This window comes from Tetrao urogallus (assembly GCF_951394365.1).
Source record: "Tetrao urogallus genome assembly, chromosome: 8".
In the NCBI taxonomy this organism is placed as follows: domain Eukaryota; kingdom Metazoa; phylum Chordata; class Aves; order Galliformes; family Phasianidae; genus Tetrao; species Tetrao urogallus.
Genome location: NC_136821.1, coordinates 25,752,779 through 25,775,953, shown reverse-complemented (window position 1 = coordinate 25,775,953; position 23,175 = coordinate 25,752,779). Strand labels below are relative to the sequence as shown.

Sequence of the window (23,175 nt, the reverse complement as noted above, 5' to 3'; positions counted from 1 at the left end):
AGGAGATGTTTAGCCTTTCAGTTTCCTGTATGCACCAAGTACTGCTACTGAATATGGTGCTGACATTTCATTTTAGGAAATAATCTTCCATAAATATGCTTGTTAAAAGTAGGCTAGGTGAGTTCAAGTGGGACTTCAAAGAATGGAGGTAGGATGTGGAAGGTCTGGTGACACAACAGGATGATGGAACTGAGATATTTTTAAATGGGAAGATGTAATTAATGCACGTCTTTACTGCTATCTTTTAATTAGGATTCGTAGTTAATCACCATTTAATGAGCAGTACCATATGCTAGCAAGTCCTTGCTATGCTATTCAGCGTGTACTCTCAGAAGCTTCGGTTACTTTTGTAGGTTTACTAATTTTTTTCATGGCCAGTGTAACAATTTCCTGATTCTAGAAGAGTGATAAGTGGAGAAGGAAATTGCTGCAAAATTATCACAGCTTCGATACAGCTTTCATTTTGTAAGTCACATGACAACACAGGCCATAGTACATCCAGTACTTTTCCCGAAACTTCCAGGACAATTACTTTCATTTTTCAGAGTCGTCTCAGCAGTCTTCCAGCCCACTTTCCCAAGTAAGTGTGTTAAAGTGGCTATTTATGGTATAGAAGAAATAGTTTGCCGTTGTATCGGTTTTGTTTTAGCGAAGTAGAAGACAGATGCAGTTAAATATTTTTTTAGTGTGCTCCTGTATTTACATTTAAGCCGACAGGCTTAAATACAGCGTGTAGATGGCACATCTGTTCTAGTTGCAGTAAGTTGTAGATTTGAAACTTGTTTTCTGACTTTCTATTGTGCTCAAAGGCTGGATGCGCAAGTCAAATTTAATATTGGTGAAGCTGATAGAGGTGGTAAGTGATGGAGGAGGAGGATGATATTTGATGATTAGTGAAACAGAACTGCTTTGACAAGAATTCTCCTGGTCTTTTTGAAGAGATCGACGTGATCTGAATATTACTGAGAAATGGGGACTGAATTTTACTTTCTCCAGATGAACCAAAACAGGACAAAGCGCTTTGTTTACACTGACCAAGGTCAGAAGCAGTATACTGAAGCAGCTAAATAGCTTAGAAACATGCTCATATGGGCCCTTACCTTTGTCAGGATGTAAAACCTTTATCTTTGTCATAGTACAAAATCTGTCAGTCTTATTTACTGTGTAGTCTATATTTCAGATTTTGAGTGACAAAAGAAAAACCACTGACTTGCCAGGATAGTATGTCTTCCATATCAGTACATCCGGTTATTGAAATACACCGTAGGAAGTGAGTTCAGAGAACCAAAAGGGCTAAGTATCAAAGCTATGTTTGCGGGACAGCTTCTGTCTACTGAAGCATGTTTGATTACATGTATTTATCTCAGACTATTCTGTATGGCATGATACCTTTTATAATCATGTGGTTGCACTACCATTACTGACAAACCAAATTCTGTCTGTGTTTAGATCAAAATCTTAATGTGAAATGAGTTCAGACTTCTGGAAACTCCTTTTTGACATTTCTGAGGCTTTGGTCACAGAAGAACTGGCAGCTCTAAAGTTTCTCAGCTTGGAGCATGTCCCTGTGAGGAAGCAGGAAGATACTAAGGAGCCCAAAGCTTTCTTTGAAGTGCTGAAGGAGAAAGGGATGATTGAGGTGGGGGACCTGTTCTTCTTGAAGGAGCTGCTCTACCGCATCAATCGGATGGACCTTCTGGCTTCCCACCTGGGCTCCAGCCGAGAGGAGATGGAGAGGGAGCTCCAGGTCCCAGGGAAGGCAAAGGTGTCAGCCTATAGGTAGGCATAAAAGTAGTATACTTTTGCAAGCAAAATGTACAACAGTTCTGTTGTCTTTCTTGTTTTCTGTCTACAGTGTTATTTTATGGATTGTTCAGCAAAATTGTATTTATTACAGCATGACTACTTGATGCTGTGAATTTGGAGACCGTGTTTTACATTTTGCCACGTTTACTTCTCATAACTTTCTTAATCAGTCTTTCTCTGACCTTTAATGCCAGACAACTGCTATATGGGATTGCTGAGAACTTAACTGCAGAAGATGTCAAGAGTGTGAAATTCCTGCTGCAAGAAAAATTACCAAAGAACAAGCTCCGGGATAATGCTGTAAGCAAAATGATCTTGAGAAGTTTCTTGCAAAACTATCTCAGAGTCTGCCTATTTTAGGACAGGAGTAGGGAGAGACTAATGCGCTCATGAAATTTCTGTTCTTCAAAGATTTGTGATAGTAGCCAACAGGTGCTGTGACATGTGGCATGGACCCTTTTTTCTCGCTGCTTTTTACTCTCCTGTTCTCATTCTATCTACACTACATGCCTTTTCTTCTTCTTGCGATGTTTGTCATGCTCTGTCTTTCATCTTTGCTTGACTTTTTGTAAGGCATTTGTGCATATGGTGTATCTAATAAAAGTGATGTTTGCTGTAAAAAAAAAAAAAAAAAGCAATCTTTCGGACATCATAAAATGAGCTCTCAAGTGAGTTCCACCACAAATTTTTGTGTGTTACTGGGTACGTTTTCTTTTTCATTGTAATCTGAGGTAACAACTCTGTTAATTCCCTCACAATCATATTAGGAGGTTTGGTGAGCTAGTCTCACACCTGTTTTGTAAATAATGTATAGTGCTTTGAAAGTATTTGGTATTACAAAGAAGCTTCCTTAAAAGTCCTATTTGTGTTGTAGCAACTATTGCAAAATGAGCAGATTTACCTCCAACTTGGTGGACAAATCCACTTTAAATAATAAAGTCATCACTGAAGGTATTTCCTGTGTTAGGAAATGTAGAGTCATGCAGCTGAATGGCTCACAGCAGTTCATCCGAATGCAGAAGCACAAGAAGATGCTGTGTTATTATCTGCTTAAGTGTTTTGCACTGCTGAAGCAAAGCAGGATAACTTAGCCATAGGCAATTTCTACAGTATGGTCTTTATCTTGGTGGTTTGTTTCTTCATTCACATTGCATCCTGACCTTTGTTTTAATGAAGTTTGGGGGAAAAATAAATTGATCTTCAAGTCGATCAGTCTTCGGGAACTGAGGATGCTGATTTCTCCAGAAGTGTCTGATAATGCTGTTATTGAGAGTCACTATATGATTTTGGGTTATGCTTTTTGTTTGCTGTCCTTTTGTTTGTTTGTTTTTTTTTACCAGTCAATGTTGAAGGTGTTAGTGGAAATGGAAAGAAATGGGATAATTAAGGAAGATGACCTAACAATGTTGAAGAGTATATTAAAGGCATTTAGACCTGACCTAAAGAACAAAATTGATAACTATGAAGAAAAAACAAAAGGTAAATTAATCAGCTGTTTAGGAGGATAACTTTTTTTTTGTGTGTGTGACTTTCATAGCTCTATCTTCGGGATATTAGAATCTGGAGATAAGAGAGACCTCTTAAAGTATATTAAGATGAGCAGAACAGCTTTTGTTACCCTTGCTTTCTAATGTTCTCTGCTATTTCACTATTGCATTATATTTTCTTGTACCTCTCCCTGAAACATGTTCTGTTCTGTCCTGGGCTAAGGAATGTCAGGATAAACAAACCCCTTGTCAGGAGAATAGCTTTTTAGTATCATTGGTATAGTTTTTCCCCCTTGATAAAGCAGGAAAGGAGCATGTTGGTAGATCTTGCTTTTCTGACAATTAAACTCAATTTAAAACAAGTATTGTCATTTATTTCCTTGTGTAGAATCCTGGGTGATGATTTATTCACTTATTCCTGGCAGCTGTACTTAGAGCAGTGTTTTCTTGCTTTGAAGAGATCTTCCGTTATGCTAGTGTTCTGCTTGCCTGGTGTGTCTACCAACATAAACCCTCTAGGGAAGGGACAGTAACTTCAGAAGTAAATCAGTTGGCTGCGGTGCACCATTATAAAAATGGGTTTATTCTTTTACTTATGTATCCCATAGTGGAGATGCTAGTGAATGGCTTTCCTGGGGTGACTATCACACTCATGCTGCTATTATTTGGACCTTGCTGCCAATAAAAGAACAAAGAAATTGATCAAGGTACAGCTGTTGTGAGAATGCAGTGCCTGCCATCTCCTGCCTCAGGTTGCTGTATGTGCACAGGCCCAGAAGTTCACTTCTGCTTAATAACTATAATACTAAGAATATTTGATTAGGGCTGTACAGTCTTAACACAACTGTATAATTTGTTCCAAACTTTGCACAGCTTCATCTCTTTGTGTTGGTTTTTGTTTATTTGGTGTTGAAATATGCAAAGTGGAATATTTAAATATTTATCCTAAAATATTCTGTTTATCTCCTCCTTAGAAAATGATTCTAACGAAAATCTGAGCTTTCCAGTCTGTGTGTCTACGTGTCCACCAGGACAAGGAGCGGAGGGTGGGGTGAGAAATGCCTCAAGATTGCCTTTAAAGTATTCATCTAACTGTTGGGAGCAGGGGGAATAAATTTTTAAGGCTAAGTGAGTGGAAGAGCTAAAAGAGAGGGCTTCTGGTTTTTATGTTGGCTGTGGAAGAGTTCCTGTTTTCAAAACAAGACCCAAGCCTTATCCATTAGTAAGGACCTGGCTGTCAGCAACCTTACAAGACAACAAAGGTTGTTTTCCTATTTGTCATGGGAAGAAAAGCAATGTTAAAGAGACTAGGACAGTAAAGTCCTGTCCAGGAATATCCTGGACAGCTGGGAAGGGCCCAGAAGCATCTGTTACCTTGCTGGAAAGCCAGGACTCTCAGAGTGAATGGTATAGTGCAGGAACTTTTCCTCCATGTGTGCAGAATTTAGTTAATGAATGCTCTCTCCCATTCCAAAATCATATCCTAACCAAAGAGAAAGAGGAGGAGGGTTTCCAGAAGAGCAAGCAACTTCCTCTCGCCTGTACCTGGGGCTGACTTGTACTCTTAAGCTATTTTTCTTGTAGCTTTGCCCTCAAGACTTTTTGTGCGTGCGTGTGTGTGTGTGTGGACATGGAGGAGCACCAATCTGTACATAGCATATTTCTTTTTTGGGTGATTGGCACTGCTTTCTTACATGGTTTCTTTGTTCTACAGCATGTGGAATCATATAAGATGGAAAATAACCCCCATGGTTACTGCGTGATTCTGAACAACTATCGTTTCAAAAATCCAGATGAAACCAGAGAAGGAACGGTGGAAGATGGAAGTGTGTACTTTTTTTAATCCAATGACTAGTTTAGTCTCTTGTATTACCCTCTGAAAGAGTTATTTTTACTGTTAAAAATGATTGCTTCCACTGAGCTCCTTTGCCTCCAAATTAACTGCAGTGACAATCACTGTAGAATTTTGAAATACACCATGTCCAACAGTTTGGCTGATGACTTAAAGAAGGAAGGTGTTTATGTTGTCAGTAAAAAGCATCATCTTAACTGGTCATATGTAACAAAAAGTGAAGGAGAGGTTACTAATCTGCTCTTTCACTTTCTGATTGCTTTTAATTTTTACCTATCATAGAGAAGCACTTCTGAGGTCCTTAATATCTTTCAGTGTTCGTTTGCTTTACAGCTTGGCCATGCTGCAAGCTGAGAAAGCATTCCAATTTAGTCAGTATGGACACCCGTTTGCAATAATGCTCAAATAAATGCAGTTATTTTCTTGTTTTATAACTGTCCTTAATGCTTGCTTTCTTGCAGGAATCACTTATTTAACTTAATAAACTAAAATCAGTTTCTTGAAAGCGCACACCAATGATGTTTTAACTCCACCCTGCCTGTCTACATGCTTCTTTCTTCCCAGCTATTTGATCTCTCCCTGAACAAGTCAACATTTGCTGGGAAGTCTATGTAGCACTCCGTCCTTGCTAGCACTTTAGCAGGTTACTCTGTATTCCTTCTTGCTGCATAAATCATTCTCACAGAATGAAGGATCAAATTCATTTAAGAATGGTAGTTTGTTATTGTAAAGAGTTGTTTCTTCCTTAACTAGCCAAGCGTTGTTCTGTTAAGCATCTGAGATGGCTATGCAAATAGTGAAAGCCTTGTTTAAAAAAAAAAAGTACATTTCACTAAATTGTACAGATAAATTTTAGGGCAGTCTGAAACATGCATTTTGTTTTAAATAGTAGTGTTCAACCTGATTGCATAGGGTTTTTCTGTTTTTTGTTTCCCTTTAAAAAAAATAAAAGAAAATTAGGCCATTCTCTAATTAGACTTGGCAGGCTAAGAGGTAGGTGAACTGTTCTGCTGCGGATAGCCTGATGTTTATGTTTAATAAGTACCTTCTGACTTTTTTTTTTTTCCCCAGAAGCTCTGAAGAGAGTATTTAAATGGCTTCAGTTTGACACAGTTGAGTACATGGATCTAGAAGCAAAGCAAATCTTTGCAAAAGTTAAAGAATACAGCAAGAAAGATCACAGCAACATGGACTGTTTTGTTTGCTTCATTCTTTCACATGGTGAGAAGAACAAAATAAAAGGCGTTGATCATGAACTTGTAAATATTAAAGATTTACTCTCCTGCTTCAGTGGATCTAATTGTCCTTCTCTTGCTGGCAAGCCCAAGCTATTTTTCATACAGGCCTGCCAGGGCTACATAGGTCATCCAGCTGTTGCAGTAAAGGAAGACTGTTCTGGTCATCTTGAGACGGATGCTATCCCTCTGCTTTCTATTCCTGACCAGGCTGATGTTCTGGTTGGCATGGCTACTGTGGAAGATTTTGAGTGCTACCGTTGTATAGAGACGGGCAGTGTTTACATTCAGTGCCTCTGTGACAAGATGGAGTTACTTTGCCCACTGTAAGTCTAGTTTTAACCCAGTACAGATTTGGGGTTGTAATGCTGGAACATTACATATAGGCAGGTGTGTTTATGTGTGCACACTCTTAACATTTTATTGACTGATAAATGAATTTTCTTCCAGTGACACCTGATGAGAGGCAAATTTGTTGGGCTAGTACACAGGCAGAAAATCAGTATTCTTTACTCATAATTCTCATCATTGCCTCCCTCACAAAGTTAATTTAGAAAATGGAATTTTTCCTCCAGACTTCCTACCTTCTTATGATGTTCAAAGGGCAGCTTGGTGAATGCTTAGATTGGTTCTGTTTCATTTTATTGTGCTACTGTGACCACAACTGAAGTGGAAAGCTGTGTTAATTTGTAAGGTGATCCTACATGGAAGTTGCTTTTATTCCCCAAAACATATGGAATTCTTTGGTTACAAAATGGGATGTGCAATTTTAGTTGCGGGCAAGGTGAAGGATAGATAATAACTTTCTGAGATCTCACTTTATTGGAGCAAAAATAGATCAGTTTCTGCCCTAGCAGCACATACTGTGTATTTTAATGTAACTTTTCTTAATTTTTGTTCAAGTCGCAAGGATCTCATAACCATCCTGACAGAAGTGAACAAGGAAGTGGGAAGACTAATATTAAATGGGTGGAAACAGATGCCAAAGATAACATCAACCCTACGGAAACAATTTATCTTCCAAATTCCACAATGCCAGTCAATTGAAAAGCAGGAAAAATAAGAATGTCCTCAATTAGGAATTGCTTCTGGAATGGACTTCCACAGGGAATTTAAGAGAACTTGCAAGAGAAATGGTCTGGGTCTGTGTAGTTCGTTGCTGTCCTGCAAGGAGCCATCTGACCTAAATTTTGCAAATGCCGTGTGTGATGAGTCTGCCCAAGCTTAAATCAGTAGGCAATGGAGGAGTAAAGAGTTGCTTTCCTGTCGTGCAGAAGCACTGAAATCTGTTCAGTCCTGGCCTTAACTGAGGAAGCACCTCTAAGCAGTATGATTTTTAAGTATTTTATGTTAATGGAATTATAATTTCTGTCTGTTAGGAGAGTAAGTCCTTGAAATCTGAAGGAAAGAACAGGAAGATTCAGAGCACCAGATCCCTTCCCAGAGAACCTGTGTAAGGCTGTAACTGATTTACACTGAAGTGAGTGACTGGGTATCTATGGAAGCTATGTGGTTTTTCACAGAAAATAATATCTCCATCCAGAAGGGCAAAAGAAAAATGATTGTTATATATCTGGTTCTTTTCCTTCACATTTCTTTGTTTGTTTGTTTGTGTGCCTTATGTATTGATTTGCATGGTTGGGCAGCATTGCTGGTTAGAATTTTTAATAATAAGTCCCAATTGTGCTCTTTCTCAGAATGCTTGGGAAGCATTATCTTTTGAAAGGCAGTTGACCACTGCAAGTAAGGTTCCATTCCATGAGACACAATTCTGAGATACTGTCACCTCCTGGCTGTAAGTTCTACGGGCTCCTAATCTCTGTTGTAATAAACACTGTTTGTTGTCACATCACCCTTCTTTGTGGTGTTTTCCTCTCAGGAGCTAACTGAGGGACAGTCAGCACAATGAACCTCCTTTGCTTCAGCTAAAGAAGTTATTTTTGCTTTCACTGAAGTATTCTATGGCAGACACTCTGATGGAGAGGTGGCGCATTGATATTCTTTCATTAGCAGATGGAGACATGGTAGAAAAGAATAAACTTAAAGTTAGGACATTCTTGATAATGGGAGCTGATGCCAGTGAAGCTGCTCTTACCTTGTATTTTCAGCAATATGTATGTAGTATCTGGGAGCCATCTGTAACTCTAATGGCTACATCCCTTTTAAGCTTTGTAGCAAGATGAAGGATCAGTGTGAAACGCTTTATAAGTTATGCTTTTTTCTGAATAGATCTGTGTCTAGCTGTAATGCAGGGATTCTTAATTCAGCCCTGTTTGTCTTCCTGAAGTGAGGCCTTTTACTCCTAATTCTTCACAGTTGTTGACAGTTGCTCTGCTTACCATTTTTACTTTCCGAGTAAAAGACAGAATGTCTGTTCTTAGAATCACAGCTCTATTCATACAGGTTTCATAAATAATAAATAGATATTACAAGTATTATATAAATGAGAATGCTATTTGTGGCAGATGTTAGCAGGTGTTACAGGTTATGATGCATTTCTATAGCTGATGTTTGGTTAACTGTTGAGGAAACATCACAATTCACATTTCTATAGCATTTTCATAAGTGAGACCTTGCTATAAATGTAGAAGTTAATTTTTTTTTTCTTTTAAACTTTCTGGAAATATGGTTGAAATGAAATTAGCATGTAGCTTCCTCTGGGAGAAGCTTGCTGGCAGGCAGCAGCTGCTCCAGTAGAATTAAGAGGAAATATTACTGGTACTAGTGAAGTGCTGAATCTACAGCACTTCTGTTTCTTTCGGTGTCTCTGTGTCAGAGTTCAGTCCTCTCAGATTAGGTTCTTTTATTCCACATGAGGAGAATTTAATGTCTAATATCAAATTTACTTGTTTGGTGTTACTTGGGTTTTTTATATAGTAATAATAAATATATTATCATATAATAGGAGGCATGACTTTTGGAGAAGCTCTTGTTACTTACAAGTAATTTCAGGAAGAAATCATACTGTGAGTTGATATGTGACTCAATGAAGGAGAAAATGCACTTTCATTTTTTGTGGTTCTGAGCAAAATAAATATGTGCAGGCCCATGGCAGAGTGGCTGCAATGTTTCCAACCATATTTGTTGCCCTCTACCAGAGCTGAGAGGTATGAAGGAAACTTGAAGACTGTACAATTTCCTGACTGTTTCTTCTCTGTAGCACAACTCGGGGAAAGGGGGAGGGGCGATTGCCTCTCTGTTCAGAAGGCTATAGTTAGTCAGCCTGCCTTCCCTTTTCTTCAACTCATGTCTGGGAGGCAGAACTTTGCACTGAAGCAATGCTGGCACTTGAGTCTGTTATGCTTTCAGCCAATGGAAGCACTACCAGTGGTTAGTGAATCACAAGATTGGCAGGAAGGCAAGGCTGAGTTAGGTCCTGCAGAGATAAGCTAGAAAGCAAGCAGTCAAAGTGAGGCTGTTTGGGAAAGAAAATGCTGAGAAGACCGAGGGAGGGCCATTATCTGCTTAGGCGGAAACAGTGTTCATTCAGAGCCATGAATGTCTGCCCTTTGATTTGAATCTTCTTATTTCTTCAGTTGAACATCAGTTTAAAGTCAGTGTCCCAGAGAGTTGTTGATGCCAGTCTTCCCTGGGAAATTTATCATTCAGTCTTAAGCACAACTGGTAATCTGCTGCTGCCAGGGTGGGTTTTTGGCACGTATTAGGAGCCTGCCTGCTCGCTGCTGCTTTCTCTCAGCATGGGCTGCTGTTTAAGTATCCACTAACTTGGTAAGGGTTCACTCTTTTCAAAGTTTTTAGAGCGCTGAAAAGTTTGACTACAGGAGATTTTTTATTTAATTACTTATATTTAATTGTTGGCTATGTCTGCCATCTACATCTCACACAGGAAATCCTGGAAACTCATGAAAAGTGGAAACAAACTCCACATCCTTTAGAAGAACCAGTTGTGCAGCAGGGAGTTCAGAGCTAGAATGTTCTCAGGAAATTTTCAATGTTAAGTCCTTGATGGCCATCCTTTTTATTTTGACCCCCAACTTACATGGGCACATCTTTTCTGGAATTATTCAGATCTATCTTTTTCTGATAAAGAGATGCAAACTTACAGAGAACATGTTTAGTTTACAATGGTTTCTGTGCAGTGTACTAAAAGATAGTTGAGATCTTTGGGAATTCCCAAGTACTCATTTGTGTTTCCTTTCTGAAGCTGTGCCTTTGCTTACTGCTGTATTTGTTCTATGTTTGACAACCGCGGGAATTCCCCAGTCACATGATGTGACTTACTTCTGCAGTTCTCAACTGTAACACATTCCTAGCTAGACACAAAGTTATTCTGCACGTATCTTTGGAGCTTCGCATGGCTATTTTATGTATCAAATGCTCCTGTAGCCACTTTGTGTTTAAGCTGTTTTGTCCAGACATGTCAGTGCAAAAAAACAGATCCATAGCTCCTGCAGTCTATTCAGTAGGAGCTTGTTTTAACAGGACTTGAGGGGATGTTAACTCATACGCTGTTTAAAAAGGGAAAAAAAAAAAAGTCTCACTGCATTCAGATTACTTCCACCTTTGACCCAATCTATATGCAGGCAGTAATCAAACATCTTGCTTAGGGCTTTGAACATTATTGACTTGTATGATAATAATGTAAATATTTCTGGTTAATTGCTGTATTAAAGGGTAAATATCCAATATGGCAGATTCTTTTGAATGCCAATAATGTGAATAATGCAGCTCTGAACTATGGAATAGCTCCATAGAGATTTCTGTGTTTCCCAAGAAAGCACTTGGTGTAACTGAGTTGCAAATCTCACCCAATAGGTGTCCCTGTGGGGGTGGGAAGAGAGGCTCAGCCCACTGACTGGTTCCAGAAGTCAGCATGTCCTCCCAACTTGTCTGCGATAGTATCTTTCCCAAAAATTCCTCCTCCCTTTTTTATACTATTTTCTTACTTTCATGTGGAGCTTGAATGACTAATATTACTTATCTTTGTTGCAATTGGTGCAACAGAAAAACTGAAAAACTAACTCAGTTTGACTGCTATGCACTTATCTGTTCCATTTATCTGTTCCATAGTACCATAATTGACTGCTATGCATTTATCTGTTCTATAGTACCACCAAGTTCCCATCCCTGGGCTTAGGGAACTGTCATGGAATACACTCTGTGCATATTTACTGCATTCCATTCTGGAGGTGTCTACAATACTTTTTTTCTTTTGAGAGGGGAATATCCCAATAAGCGACTTCCAGTGATTACTCCACATAATTGATCCTGTGACTACAGATGCTCAAGACTCACAATATTTAGGAGGAACTGAGAGGATATGTGCAGCCTTGTTATGAGGATTAGAGCTCAAGGGGCTCTGGGGCTTTCACTATTTATGGGGTAAGATGATTAGCACAGTCACAGTACGTGATGAAACTGTTATCAGCCCTGAACACAGCCTTGGGTGTAACAGCCAGGCCAAAGGATGAGGTTGGGGCGGGGAGAGCACGCTCACAGATTACTGTATACTGTTTTGTTTTTTTTTTTCAAAGGGAGTACTGGTAGGAAGAGGTTGTTTTAAAATCAGTGCTGAGCGCAGCTCTCTGTGCTGTTAATGTTCAGTTTCAGAATCATGAAACTCTAACCAGTAAAAACACCTCCCTCCTTCCTCCTGTTGCTGTAAAATACCATCTCTTTGTTAGAATTTATAACAGAGGTTATGCACCATTCCAAGCTCTCACTCCATCGTGTTGCTTCCTGTGGGCTTGCTCCTGCTGCTGAAAGCTTCCAGCAAATCCCAAGGGCTGGGAAGGAAGTTGGTTCAGTGGCTTGTGCCTGTTATTGGGGAACGGGGTTGAATACCTCGACTGAGTGTGCTGTGCTTCCTGTCAGCAGCATGGGGGCGGCTTGTGAGGAGGAAATGTGTTCTGAGATTTTTTTCACTTGTATTAAAATAGCGATGAATTGTTAGTGCCCTTAGACTGTGGAGGTGTGACTGCAGCAGGCAGAGGGAGAGCTCCTGACCTGCTCAAATAAGTTCAGTTTTCTCAAGACTCCTTTTTGTGCTGGAAATATCCTTGGGATGCATGTCTAGATAGTGGTGTGATTTGAGCTCAAACTCTTATTGGAGAACTCTGAAGTCCTCTAATTTACTTTGCTTAACCACTGAAGTGCCACTCTGGCAATTGATTTTCATGTGTCTGTGTTTCTTCTGAAATACTTCAGCACAGAGGCAAAGCTATTCCTTCTGCTTTCCCCTACGTTTCCACTTACTGGTTTTGCTCAGTGGGTGTATGAATTTTATGAAGCAAAAAGGGAAGAATTCAAAAAAGCATTTCAAATTCAAAAAAAAAAGGGAGCAGTGTTAATGTAAAATGGCAAAGAATGCTGTGTTTTGCATGTGTTACAAAACCACTCACACGTGTAAAATTCACTTCTTCCTGGCAGTAGTATGCGTGTTTGAAGTGATATGAGAAATCTGTCCGCTGGAAAAAGAGCACTGATGTGCTATTGGACGGTGTTTTTTTTGTTTGTTTTGTTTTTTTTTAACAGTAAAGAGAGATGTATTGGTATTTCATGGTGAGAGAAGAAAAGGAAATATGAAGCACAGTGCCGCTCAGGCTGAAGGAAGGAGCTCAGCATTTGGACAGCAGTGACGCCCGTGGAGATAGGCGTATGGGAGGTGGGCGCTGGTGAGCGCTGACCGGCCCCTGCGCTCTCCTCCCGATCGTGCCAAGCGCATAGCAGGGATTTTCGACTTCTCCGGCCTCTTTCTGCTTTTTTAAAAATAGCGCTCCGTAACTGTGAACGGAGACAGCCTCAGCTGTGTCAGAAAGCTCCCGTCTGGCAGACAAGCAGTCTCTGAGTCGAACTGTGGGTTTTCAAGTAAGAAATCCAGACGGAACTACAGCTCCCAGGAGCCTGGGCGCTGCCCCGCCCGCCGGGAGGCGGACGGAAGCGCAGAAGCGCGGGTGCACGAGGAAGTGGCGCCCATCCCGGCCCAGGGCTGGAGCTGCTGCGGGGAGATGGAGTTCTCCCAGCTGCTCTTCGTGATCAGCGAGGCGCTGGACAGGACTGAGCTGGCATCTCTGAAGTTTCTCAGCCTGGAGCACGTCACTGTAAGGAAGCGGGAAGATATTGAGGAGCCCAAGGCCTTCTTCCAAGCATTACAAGAGAAAGGGATGATCGAAGTCGGGGACCTGTTCTTCTTGAAGGAGCTGCTCTATCGGATCAATCGGATGGACCTTCTGGCTTCCCACCTGGGCTCCAGCCGAGAGGAGATGGAGAGGGAGCTCCAGATCCCAGGCAGAGCACGGGTGTCTCCATTCAGGTGAGCGGCTGGCAGTGTGGGTTCACCAGGGTCCTGGAGGCGAAAGTCTGGCAGAGCCCGACTCCGGAGTTGTTCTCTGGGGATCAGTTATCCTTGGGTGGGTAGGTGCAAGATTTTTACTGATGAGTTAACACTAAGGTAAGGTTTGGCAGAACATAAGCATCTCCGTCTTTCCTAGGAAAAACAGGTATAAGCAGTAGAGAAAATTTCTGTCCAGTAAAGGAGAGAAGACCAAGCTTTCTTCTCTGAAAGAGTTGTGAGGCACTGTAATGGACTGTCCAGGGAGGTGGTTGAGTCACTGTGCCTGGAGGTGTTCAAGAAACATGTGGATGTAGTACTAAGTGACGTGGTTTAGTGGGAAAATTCTGGCAGTAGGTGGACAGTTGGTCTACATGATCTTAGAGCTTCTTTCCAACCTTGGTGATTCTACGATTCGGAGATAATTTGCAGACTACAAAGGCCTCCTCACCTTTGTTGTGGGCAACAATCAGTGACTGGGTGTGACTGCTTTTACCCTCATGTCCCAGTGCAGAAACTTTCTGTGCAATTCTGATTTTGGGAAAAAACATGTTTTTGGTTGCAGCTGAAAATGGTTTGACTTCTGTCTGTTCTGGGACTAATGTCCTCAGATTAAAAAGAAAAAAAAGCTGCTCTGGGAAGGCAGCTGGGGGTGCAGAGGAGATGGTTCAATGGTACAGCATTAAACTGTACTAAGAAGAATGCTAGAAAACATAATGAAACTGTCCTCTCCTGTTCCTTCTAGATATCTGCTCTTTCAGCTGTCAGAAAACATCACCAAAGACGACATGAAGTGTTTCAAGTTTCTTTTGGGAAAAGAATTACCAAAATGCAAGCTAAGTCCTGAAACTGTAAGAATTATTTTGTTTTGTTTTTCTTTTGTTTCCTTTCTTTTAAATAATTGCTATAGTACATAGCAATATTTAGGTTGCTCTGAGGGGAATGAGAGTCACTTTTCCGTAAGGAAAAGGGAAGACTGGGAATGGTGCATAGATGACTTGTTGTGTGCCAGTGTGACATGTACTGCTCCAGCCCAGAAAGCACGGTTCAGCCCTGGGCCAGGCATGATGCCTGCACACCCAAGCTCTGTGTAGGGTTGACTGGTTTTATTCAGTAGAGGGCTGAGCACTTTCATTCATCTTTTCCAGCTGGTTTTCTTTTGGTTGCTAAGTAAGTCATTAGCGAATGAAGAATCACCCACTAGGGCTATTCCTGTAATGTTCTGGTTCTATTTATTTCCAAACCTAGAAGAAAACCTCAAACAGATCCAGGCAGAGAGCTATGGCCCAAGAGCTTGGAGTTAACTTACATCGTTTCAAGAGATACAGCTATTCTTTACACTATGTCAGCCTGCCCTTTAGACTGCTAGGTACTTTGTTCTGCCTAACGAAATCTCTTTTAAAATCTTTCCTCTTTTCTTAGAGGATCAACTGTGCCTGTTCAGTGGTAGCTGTTCTAGTAAATCCATGGGTGACCGCTGTGCTCTGCCACTCTTTGGCAACAGCTTCTGTCCCTTGGGTTCTCTCTTCAGAGAACTCTTTATACTATATTTGCATGGTTATACCCATTTTTGCTCCAGTGATGTTTAGTTTCAGTCAAGTGCACAAAGTTGCTGCTGCGAGTCAGATAAATGTCATTAAAAATGACATTATTTGTTCCTATGTGATCACCATTAGCTCTCAGCATCTTTGAGCAGTGGGAGGGAAATAAGCTTGTTTTGGGAAGATATTTTTAGTCATTGTACTTCTAGCTTTTCTCAACCTACATTTAACTGAATCAGCTTGAGGTATCAACTGAGACATGGAGACTGACAGTGGATCACTTATGTTGTCAGTACATTAAAGCCAGCTTGGGTGCCCTAAACATGCTGCAGCTTCCTTCTCAGTAGCAGCATGGATCTGCCCTAAGAGCAAACTACTTTTCTGATTGCTCAGACAATGCTCGACGTTTTCATTGAGATGGAGAAGAAGGGGATTTTGAGAGAAGACAACTTAACTGTCCTGAAGACTATTTGTGGAAAAGTGGACAAGAGCCTGTTGAAGAAAATTGAAGAGTATGGATTAAACTCATTTGGTAAAACAAAACAAGGCCTCTTTCCCATACTTTTTATTTTTGAAGTGATATGTAAGGTGTCTTAAAGGACTAATAATGAATGCTTTACAGGTGAAGGAGAGATGCTTGTAACAGAGGGGCAAAGCAGCAGCAGAGGAGCCCCTGAAGGTAACTGAAACTTCTTCCAAAATGAACGTTTAGATCTTTGGCTTTTTTCCAGATTTTGACCTCTACCTGCATCTTGCCTTTAAACATGCACCTGAGAAGTGATCAAGTATCCTGTTGCTTACTAACTGATTGCAGCACTTTAAACTCCCTTTTAATTTTTTACTTATACATATGTTCTGTGTGTGTATTCAGACAGTGCCATATGGCTGGCATCATCTGTGGCACCTGATTCTCTCGGCAGCTGTGATCAGCCTTCACAGGTAAGTCAGTTTGTGTCTTAGAAATGTCACAATTTTGTCTCAGAAGAGACCATTCCTTTATGAAGTGCACATGAACTATAATAAGCACAGCTGCTAAAGGCACTGTCTAGAAAAACAAAGATGTACTACTCTTTAACGTTGTTTATTTTGAAACTACATACCAGGCAGAAGCAGCAGAAGCATTAAGCTTAAGAAATGTTTTTAAGAGTAGAAGATACCCCTAATTTTAATACCAGGAGACAGGCAGCAGGTAGATAAATAGGCACAGAGAAGTGGATGAATGTAACACTCCTTGTGGGCGGAGTGTAATGGTGGAGGCTGCAAGAGATGGGTTCTGTCTTGCTGTGAGGCAGCACATGGCCAAGTCCTGGTAGCAGAGCTGTACGGGAAGAGCTGCCCAGATGGAAAGCTAGCTGGCTTTTTACCCTCTGTGCCACTACAAGGGCTGAGAAGCAGTCACAAGAAATCTTTCTTTCTAACAGCTTGAAGTTTATAAAATGACCAGCCGACCCCGTGGAGTTTGCCTGATCCTGAATAATCACAATTTTGCAAAAGCCAGGGAAGCAGTGCCAGAACTCAGAAAGATGAAAAATCGGAATGGGACAGATGTGGATGCAGGTACAGTGAACATTACAAATGAGTTTACATATGTTCAGGGAAAGTGGACTGTACATAAAAACAGGAACCATTTTGTGATCTGGACTAGGAGTCTAAAGTTCAATCTTCCACGTCAAGGCTATGTTTCTTGTAGTGGTAGACTTACATACTACTAAAATACACAGAATCAAAAGCAGATTTGCTGGAGAACCAGAATTTTACTTCACTTCTAACTTAAGAATGGATGGGGATATGTAATTCAGGCACTATTATATTGCTATTGCTAAAAAAAAAAAAAAAAGTTTATTTGTAATTTTAGAAAACTGCTTTAATTACTCCTTGGTTTACTTTCCAGATGCTCTGAGAAAAGTCTTTAGCAACCTTCATTTTACAGTAGCAGAATACAAAGACTGCACTGCAGAGGAAATCCGTAAGATAGTGAACAACTATCGGTGCATGGACCACAACAACAAAGACTGTTTTGTTTGCTGTATTCTCTCTCATGGAAAAAAAGGCATCATCTACGGTGTTGATGGGCAGGAAGTACCTATCCAGGAACTGACCACTTCTTTCACTGGGCAAAATTGCCAATCACTTGCTGGAAAACCAAAAGTCTTCTTCGTTCAGGCTTGCCAAGGTGGTGCTTATCAGAAAGGTGTAACCATTGAAACAGATTCCGGGCAGCAAGATCGTTCTTTAGAAACGGATGCAAGATTTCAGCTGGACTGCATCCCCTCAGAGGCAGACTTCCTCTTGGGCATGGCTACCCTGCAAGATTACGTCTCCTACAGAAGCCCAAGCCAGGGGACCTGGTACATACAGTCACTGTGCCAACACTTGGAGAACAGCTGTCCTCGGTAACTATACTTCCTAAGATACTTTTTAGCAACACCTTTTATTTTCCTTTTGGAGGACACAAGTTTGATTTGAATGCAGAGGTGGATAACATGCACTGGGAGTGATCACTCAAAGTGAAAAGAGCAATGTAGAATAGCAACACTGATTGTTTGAAGCAGTTCACCCAACTGCTTTAAAGATGGTTTAAAGGAGGAGCCATTAGCAGTGGCACAGGTCAAGATGATATATAAGAACACAGTAAGTTTTCTGATGTTACATACAAATACTCTAATACAAAACTGCTTGTATTTTTTGCAGAGGAGAAGATATTCTCACCATACTGACAGCAGTGAATCAAGAGGTGAGCAGCAAGATTGACAAGCAGAATGCAGGAAAGCAAATGCCACAGCCCAGTTTCACACTGAGGAAAAAACTTATATTTCCTGTAAACTAAATGGGAGCAGAGGCAGAGAGCACTGCAGTAACCTGAAAACCACTCATCTCAGCTGTGAATTCAGTAAAACATCAGTCTGCTCCTAGCAGAATACATATATATATATATGAATGTTTTTATTGGTAACAGATAAGGAATAAAAGCTTTATGAATGTAAGAGTTAATTTAGGTGATGCTTTTTATACTTGAAAGCTGGTCTTCAGTTTGCAACCTTACAATAGATTGAAGGCCCTTCCAGATGTACCTACCATACGTTGCTGTTGTTTTGTTAAGATACTTTTCAAATACAAATTCATATAAAGCCTTGTGTACTTTATGTTTAACTTTTCATAAAATAAAAGACGTGGGACTGCAAATTTTATAGCGTGCATCATCTCATCAGTATTTTCTTACACACCCCTCTGCTTTAAATCATTCAGACTTAGTCTCAGTCTTTCTCAAAAACAAGTCAAGAACTTGTCCTCCAGCATCCTGAGCTGTGACCTGCATTTCACAGTATCCTTTACCTACAGTACTCTTAACATTCCAATCAATTGCATAGGTGCAGCATTACGCTTATGTTCACTCACCTTGCTGACTTTAAGTCTCTGTTGTAGGCATAGCAAGAAAAGATTTTACTAGATAAGTGAACAGCTCTTTAAAGACATATTACCTCCTCTGATTACTATGTGCACAGTAACGATATTAATGTAGGTGACTATATAGCTGATTTTAGATAAGTCTTCAGTTGAACCATTTTTGGAATGTAAGTAATCCCCTAGATTCCTCTGCTGAATATTTCTTCACTCTTTGCTACCAGTGTGACCTTTTTTACTTTGGATTTTCATCCAAGATTCTCTCTCCACGCATACTGTTCAGTACTTTACCTTTTACATCACACCTGTACTCTTCAGCAACGTTCTGTTCTGTACATATGCCCTGGGCTCCTGCTATTCTAACTGTCCTGCTTGTCACACTGCAGATCAGCCAGCTTGGGACCAGTTACAGCCAAATGACAAGTTGCACAGTTCTCTTTCCTTTGGGTAGAGGCTGGAATGTCTTTTAAGCTTGTATTGCTGACAAAATTTAAGTGAGCCCAGAGATTTGAAATTAGAAGAATCTGACAGCATGATTGTATAGGCAACTCTTAAGAATTAAAGGAAAAAAACTACAGCAACTACAGTTACCTATTCTGAGGGAAATAATTTCCCCAGGAGAACATGATATAAAAAATCTGGGGGAATTTTCCAGCAAGATAAATGCATCTCATAAGCAAGGTCTTACTAGGAATCTCCTCACATAATCAGTTTGGCAACTCTTTTTCAAATAGGAATTAAATACGTGCCCTTTCAAACTCTTTTATAATTGGTTTCCTCTTATAAAGCCACTATCTCACTGATTTACAAGGAATCCCAGCAGCTCTGCAGACTAATTACACTCATGCATATGAAGAAAAAACAAAATTCTCTCTACTTCTAATGCTCTTGGTCTTGTAACAGATACGTAAAGCAACAACAACCACCAGTAAGGTTTTGAAGGGTCTGTGTGTGCTGCTGAGGCACATGTATTGCAGTTACCTGTACAAGCACCCCTGCCAGTGGGATAGTGCACCAATAAGTTACAAGTGGACAGCCATAGAGGCCACAGCACACACAGTGAGGTAAACATTTGCACATTTTAGACTAACTCTCATTGGTGTCAGTTGTTTGCTCGCACTAATTCTGCAGTGCTTACCTTAGAGTAACATTTTCATCACAGAGATAAACTGCAGTGAGCTGGTGGTTTTCTTCAACTGATGTAATTTTCTTCTTGATGCTTCTCTCCGCAGCAGATATTTTGCTTTCTTTGCAAAGAAAAGAAGAAAAAGTTCTGTTTTCTTTTTTTTTTTTCTTTGTAAATCTTTGTAAATCTTTTTCATTGTAAATTTTTTTCTTTGTATATCAACATCACAACTAGTAAATACAAACAACAGTAAATTGTTAAGGTGACAAACAAACAAGTACTACCAATTGCCAAGAACAGCTTTCTTCACTCCCTCCTTGCTTCCCTTGTTTTTTTTTGTTTGGTTGTTTTGTTTTAATTGAGAAGACTGTTAGAACCATCACCCAGGACTAGTTTGTAATAGCCTAAATTTCACAGAGAGTTAGGCCATTCTTTTATCCTCATGTGTATTCGCAGTAGTATTACTCTAGTAGTGCAGCTCTACATAGATCACCATTTCTTACACAGATGTACAGTTTTGTAGCTGCGTAGATATGGTGAATATTAGGCAACAATCTAAGTTGCATACATGTTGGTGAAGCAAACTTGGGGAACTTCTTTTACAATGCAGAATGCAGGCGTTCTATCTTTTGGCTTGACCCTGCCTAACCACCTGTAGGTACAACAGTTGCAGAGACTTGTAGGAGAAGAATCTCTCCTCAGGACGTCCAACTCAATCTTCTGCATATGAAATGCTGAGCTGAAAAGTCAGCTTCAGTCAGACGAGGGTTCCAGTCCTTTGCCACCCTCTCATGTCAGAAAAGATAGCAAGCTAAATAAATAGAAGATACTTACCGTAGGATAATGGTGGTTCCTAATTTTTTGCGGTGTTCTACTATCAGTTATTAAATTAGGCAAATTTTAGTAAAAACCTATTAATTGTAATAAATGCTGTTCCCAGTCTGTACCATGGAAGTAATTTAGGAAAACAATCTGAGCCTTTCTGCCACAAAAGCAGGTGCAAGGACATGTGTTGGAGGTACGCACAGCTGCAGGCAAAAATTGGGCACCTCTGTGCATATGGAATTTCATGAGACGTGCACAGAGGGAGTACTCTTCAAGGATAAGTAGCTTGGTTTCAGTCTCTGCTCCCACTTTATCACAAACACAGAGGAAGCCTAATAAAAATACAGTTAACTGGGATAGGAAATCACACACTTTCCTGTAAAAAGCTCAAGCAATCTTCCCTTGGAGGTCTGAAGAAAAAACAAGGGAAGAATATATATGTCCAAATAGGAGCACATAAAATAAATGCAAACAAAGCCACTGACCTAGATAGATACTTAATTGTAGCAGAGTAGTCTATTCTCTTTTCTGCTTCTTTCTTACTTGCCACAATATTGCTAGAAGAATGCAGCATTAGCTGCTGTAGTACCAGAAAGCATATGCACATTGATTTCAATTGAGGCTCACATTCAAATATTCTGCTTAGAAGCTAACGAGCATTTTGTGATTTTATGTGAAGTTTTATCACTCCTAAGTAAAATGTTTTTCCAAAAGCAGCATACTAAGGGGTGTTTTCTAGATTTAACCAACACATCTAAACTGCAGTCAAAGTCTGACCACAACTTGTATTGCACATCTATATTTCCTTTAATTGCTTAAGTATGAGCACAACTGCAAACAGACTAGCACAGCCTGATCAAGTTTTGGAATCAATTTCTAAGACAGCTTTTATATGCAATACTTATGCAGATACCAACTCACTAAGTCTGTACACCAATCACTAAATTCTAGCCAACTGTCAAAAAGCTCTAATTTCAATTTTACTAAATAACACTGCAGAACAGATGATGGCATCTGGAAGAAACCACACAAGATGACCAACATACTGAAAAAGGACATGTTATACATGTTTATTATGAAATTTACATTCCACCATGAAACAACAGGAGGTGCAAAAAGCAGATGGAAAAAAACAAACGTTCCCAGACCGTTCAAACATTGTGTGTAATCCCTTTGTGTAGCAGCCAAAAGAGGCTCAAACCTATTATCCTCATTCCCTCTGTAATGCTCTTTGACAGCAGTAGACTTTTGACTTCATCAGCCCACAGGTATTTTGAGTGTGCAGGTATCTCCAAGTTTATCAAACACGTGAAGCTTGAACCGTATGCCTGTACAACTAGAAAGTTATAAACTTGTACTTGATTTAAGCCAACCTGAATAAATGTAGACACCACAAAATTTTCCTTTCCAGTGTCTTGAAATTTCACAAACATGGCACTTCTTTTCTTTGCAGCATCTATTTTTTGTCTCAAATTTGCAAGGTAGCAGAATGTTTTACAAGCGCAATTCTCCATCAATTCACTCAACCAAATCACATCTGTGCAGGACAAAAAGGTCTTGAGAAAGATCTCAGCTACCTAAGTCATCCAAGTTCATTTCCCCTCTTGCAGGAGACAATGGAATCCAAATGAGTTCTTAGAATAATGGCAACTTTAGTATGTTATCAGAAATACATGTGTTTGTCTGCTTGATTTTGGCACCAAGAAGTAAACTTGGAAGATGTAGCAACTTTCCCTGTTGCTGCAAGCTAGGCACACATATACAAAATGCACAACAGAATTTCAAAAGTACTGTACCACGGCATCAAAACACTGGATACAAGCACAACAGTATTCAAACTCTTTGATCATCTTCCTGCTTGTGTAAGTATCCGATGATCCTACAGAAAGCAACCAACAGACCTCACAGCATCTATCATATCATTTGAATGGAATCAGTCCCTATTGCTAGGCTACAGAAAATGGAATTGTCCTGAAAAGAAACATGCATTTAATTAATGTGCTATTACATAGCTTTTAATGAAAACGTAAAGGAATTTGGATTTAATTTATTTTCCTTTTTCTGCTGATAACACACGCAGTGATCTGGAGTTATGTAATGAAGCTAGTTAGAAACACAGTGAAATACCTTTAAAAATTATCTGTCTCTTAGATGCATTCCTACAATAAGCGTACATAAAACAGACAGACTTCTGACACGTCATATACTTCCCTGTTTATATCAAACTAATCGTCTGTCAACTCGTTCCTTAGTTAACTGGAGAGCAAGAATATCTCCCCCCAGCTCTTTCATTCTTACCTTATTTAGCTAGGTAAGGCCCAGTGAACACTTAAGGAAGTACAAACAAATATTTACATGAAGGAATTAAATATTTTTCATTTAAAAAACAAATTAACCCGTATATAGCATTTCAAATAAAATTCACCTTTCATAAGATTCTTAGAGAGCAAAAGGCAACTCCAGGAGTTCCTGAATACTTCTGTGCGCTGCTGACAGACAAATTTCTGCTGAGAGTCCCTGTGCAAGTTTGAAGTGGTTAGTCCTTTTCCTTTTACAAAAAAAGACTGCTATATCAGAGTCATCATGAGATCCATAGGGCTGTAAAAGCAG

The 23,175-nt window shown here is 39.9% G+C and overlaps 2 protein-coding genes across 2 annotated transcripts; both read left to right on the top strand.

Annotated features, from left to right (window-relative positions):
- Positions 1-1,468: 1,468 nt before the first annotated feature.
- Positions 1,469-7,443, top strand: LOC306949218 (caspase-8-like; the record flags this gene model as incomplete). Its single annotated transcript, XM_079539009.1, has 7 exons — positions 1,469-1,779; positions 2,001-2,106; positions 3,147-3,285; positions 4,268-4,344; positions 5,008-5,119; positions 6,217-6,706; positions 7,284-7,443. The coding sequence occupies 7 exons, from the start codon at positions 1,469-1,471 to the stop codon at positions 7,441-7,443; spliced, it is 1,395 nt and encodes a 464-aa protein (XP_079395135.1).
- A 5,905-nt stretch (positions 7,444-13,348) lies between these two features.
- LOC306949217 (caspase-8-like) lies at positions 13,349-18,039 on the top strand (the record flags this gene model as incomplete). The annotated part of the gene is made up of 8 exons (XM_079539008.1): positions 13,349-13,653; positions 14,417-14,522; positions 15,606-15,744; positions 15,835-15,891; positions 16,084-16,151; positions 16,634-16,769; positions 17,104-17,605; positions 17,904-18,039. 8 exons carry the CDS (start codon positions 13,349-13,351, stop codon positions 18,037-18,039), a joined length of 1,449 nt encoding a protein of 482 aa, XP_079395134.1.
- Positions 18,040-23,175: the final 5,136 nt, after the last annotated feature.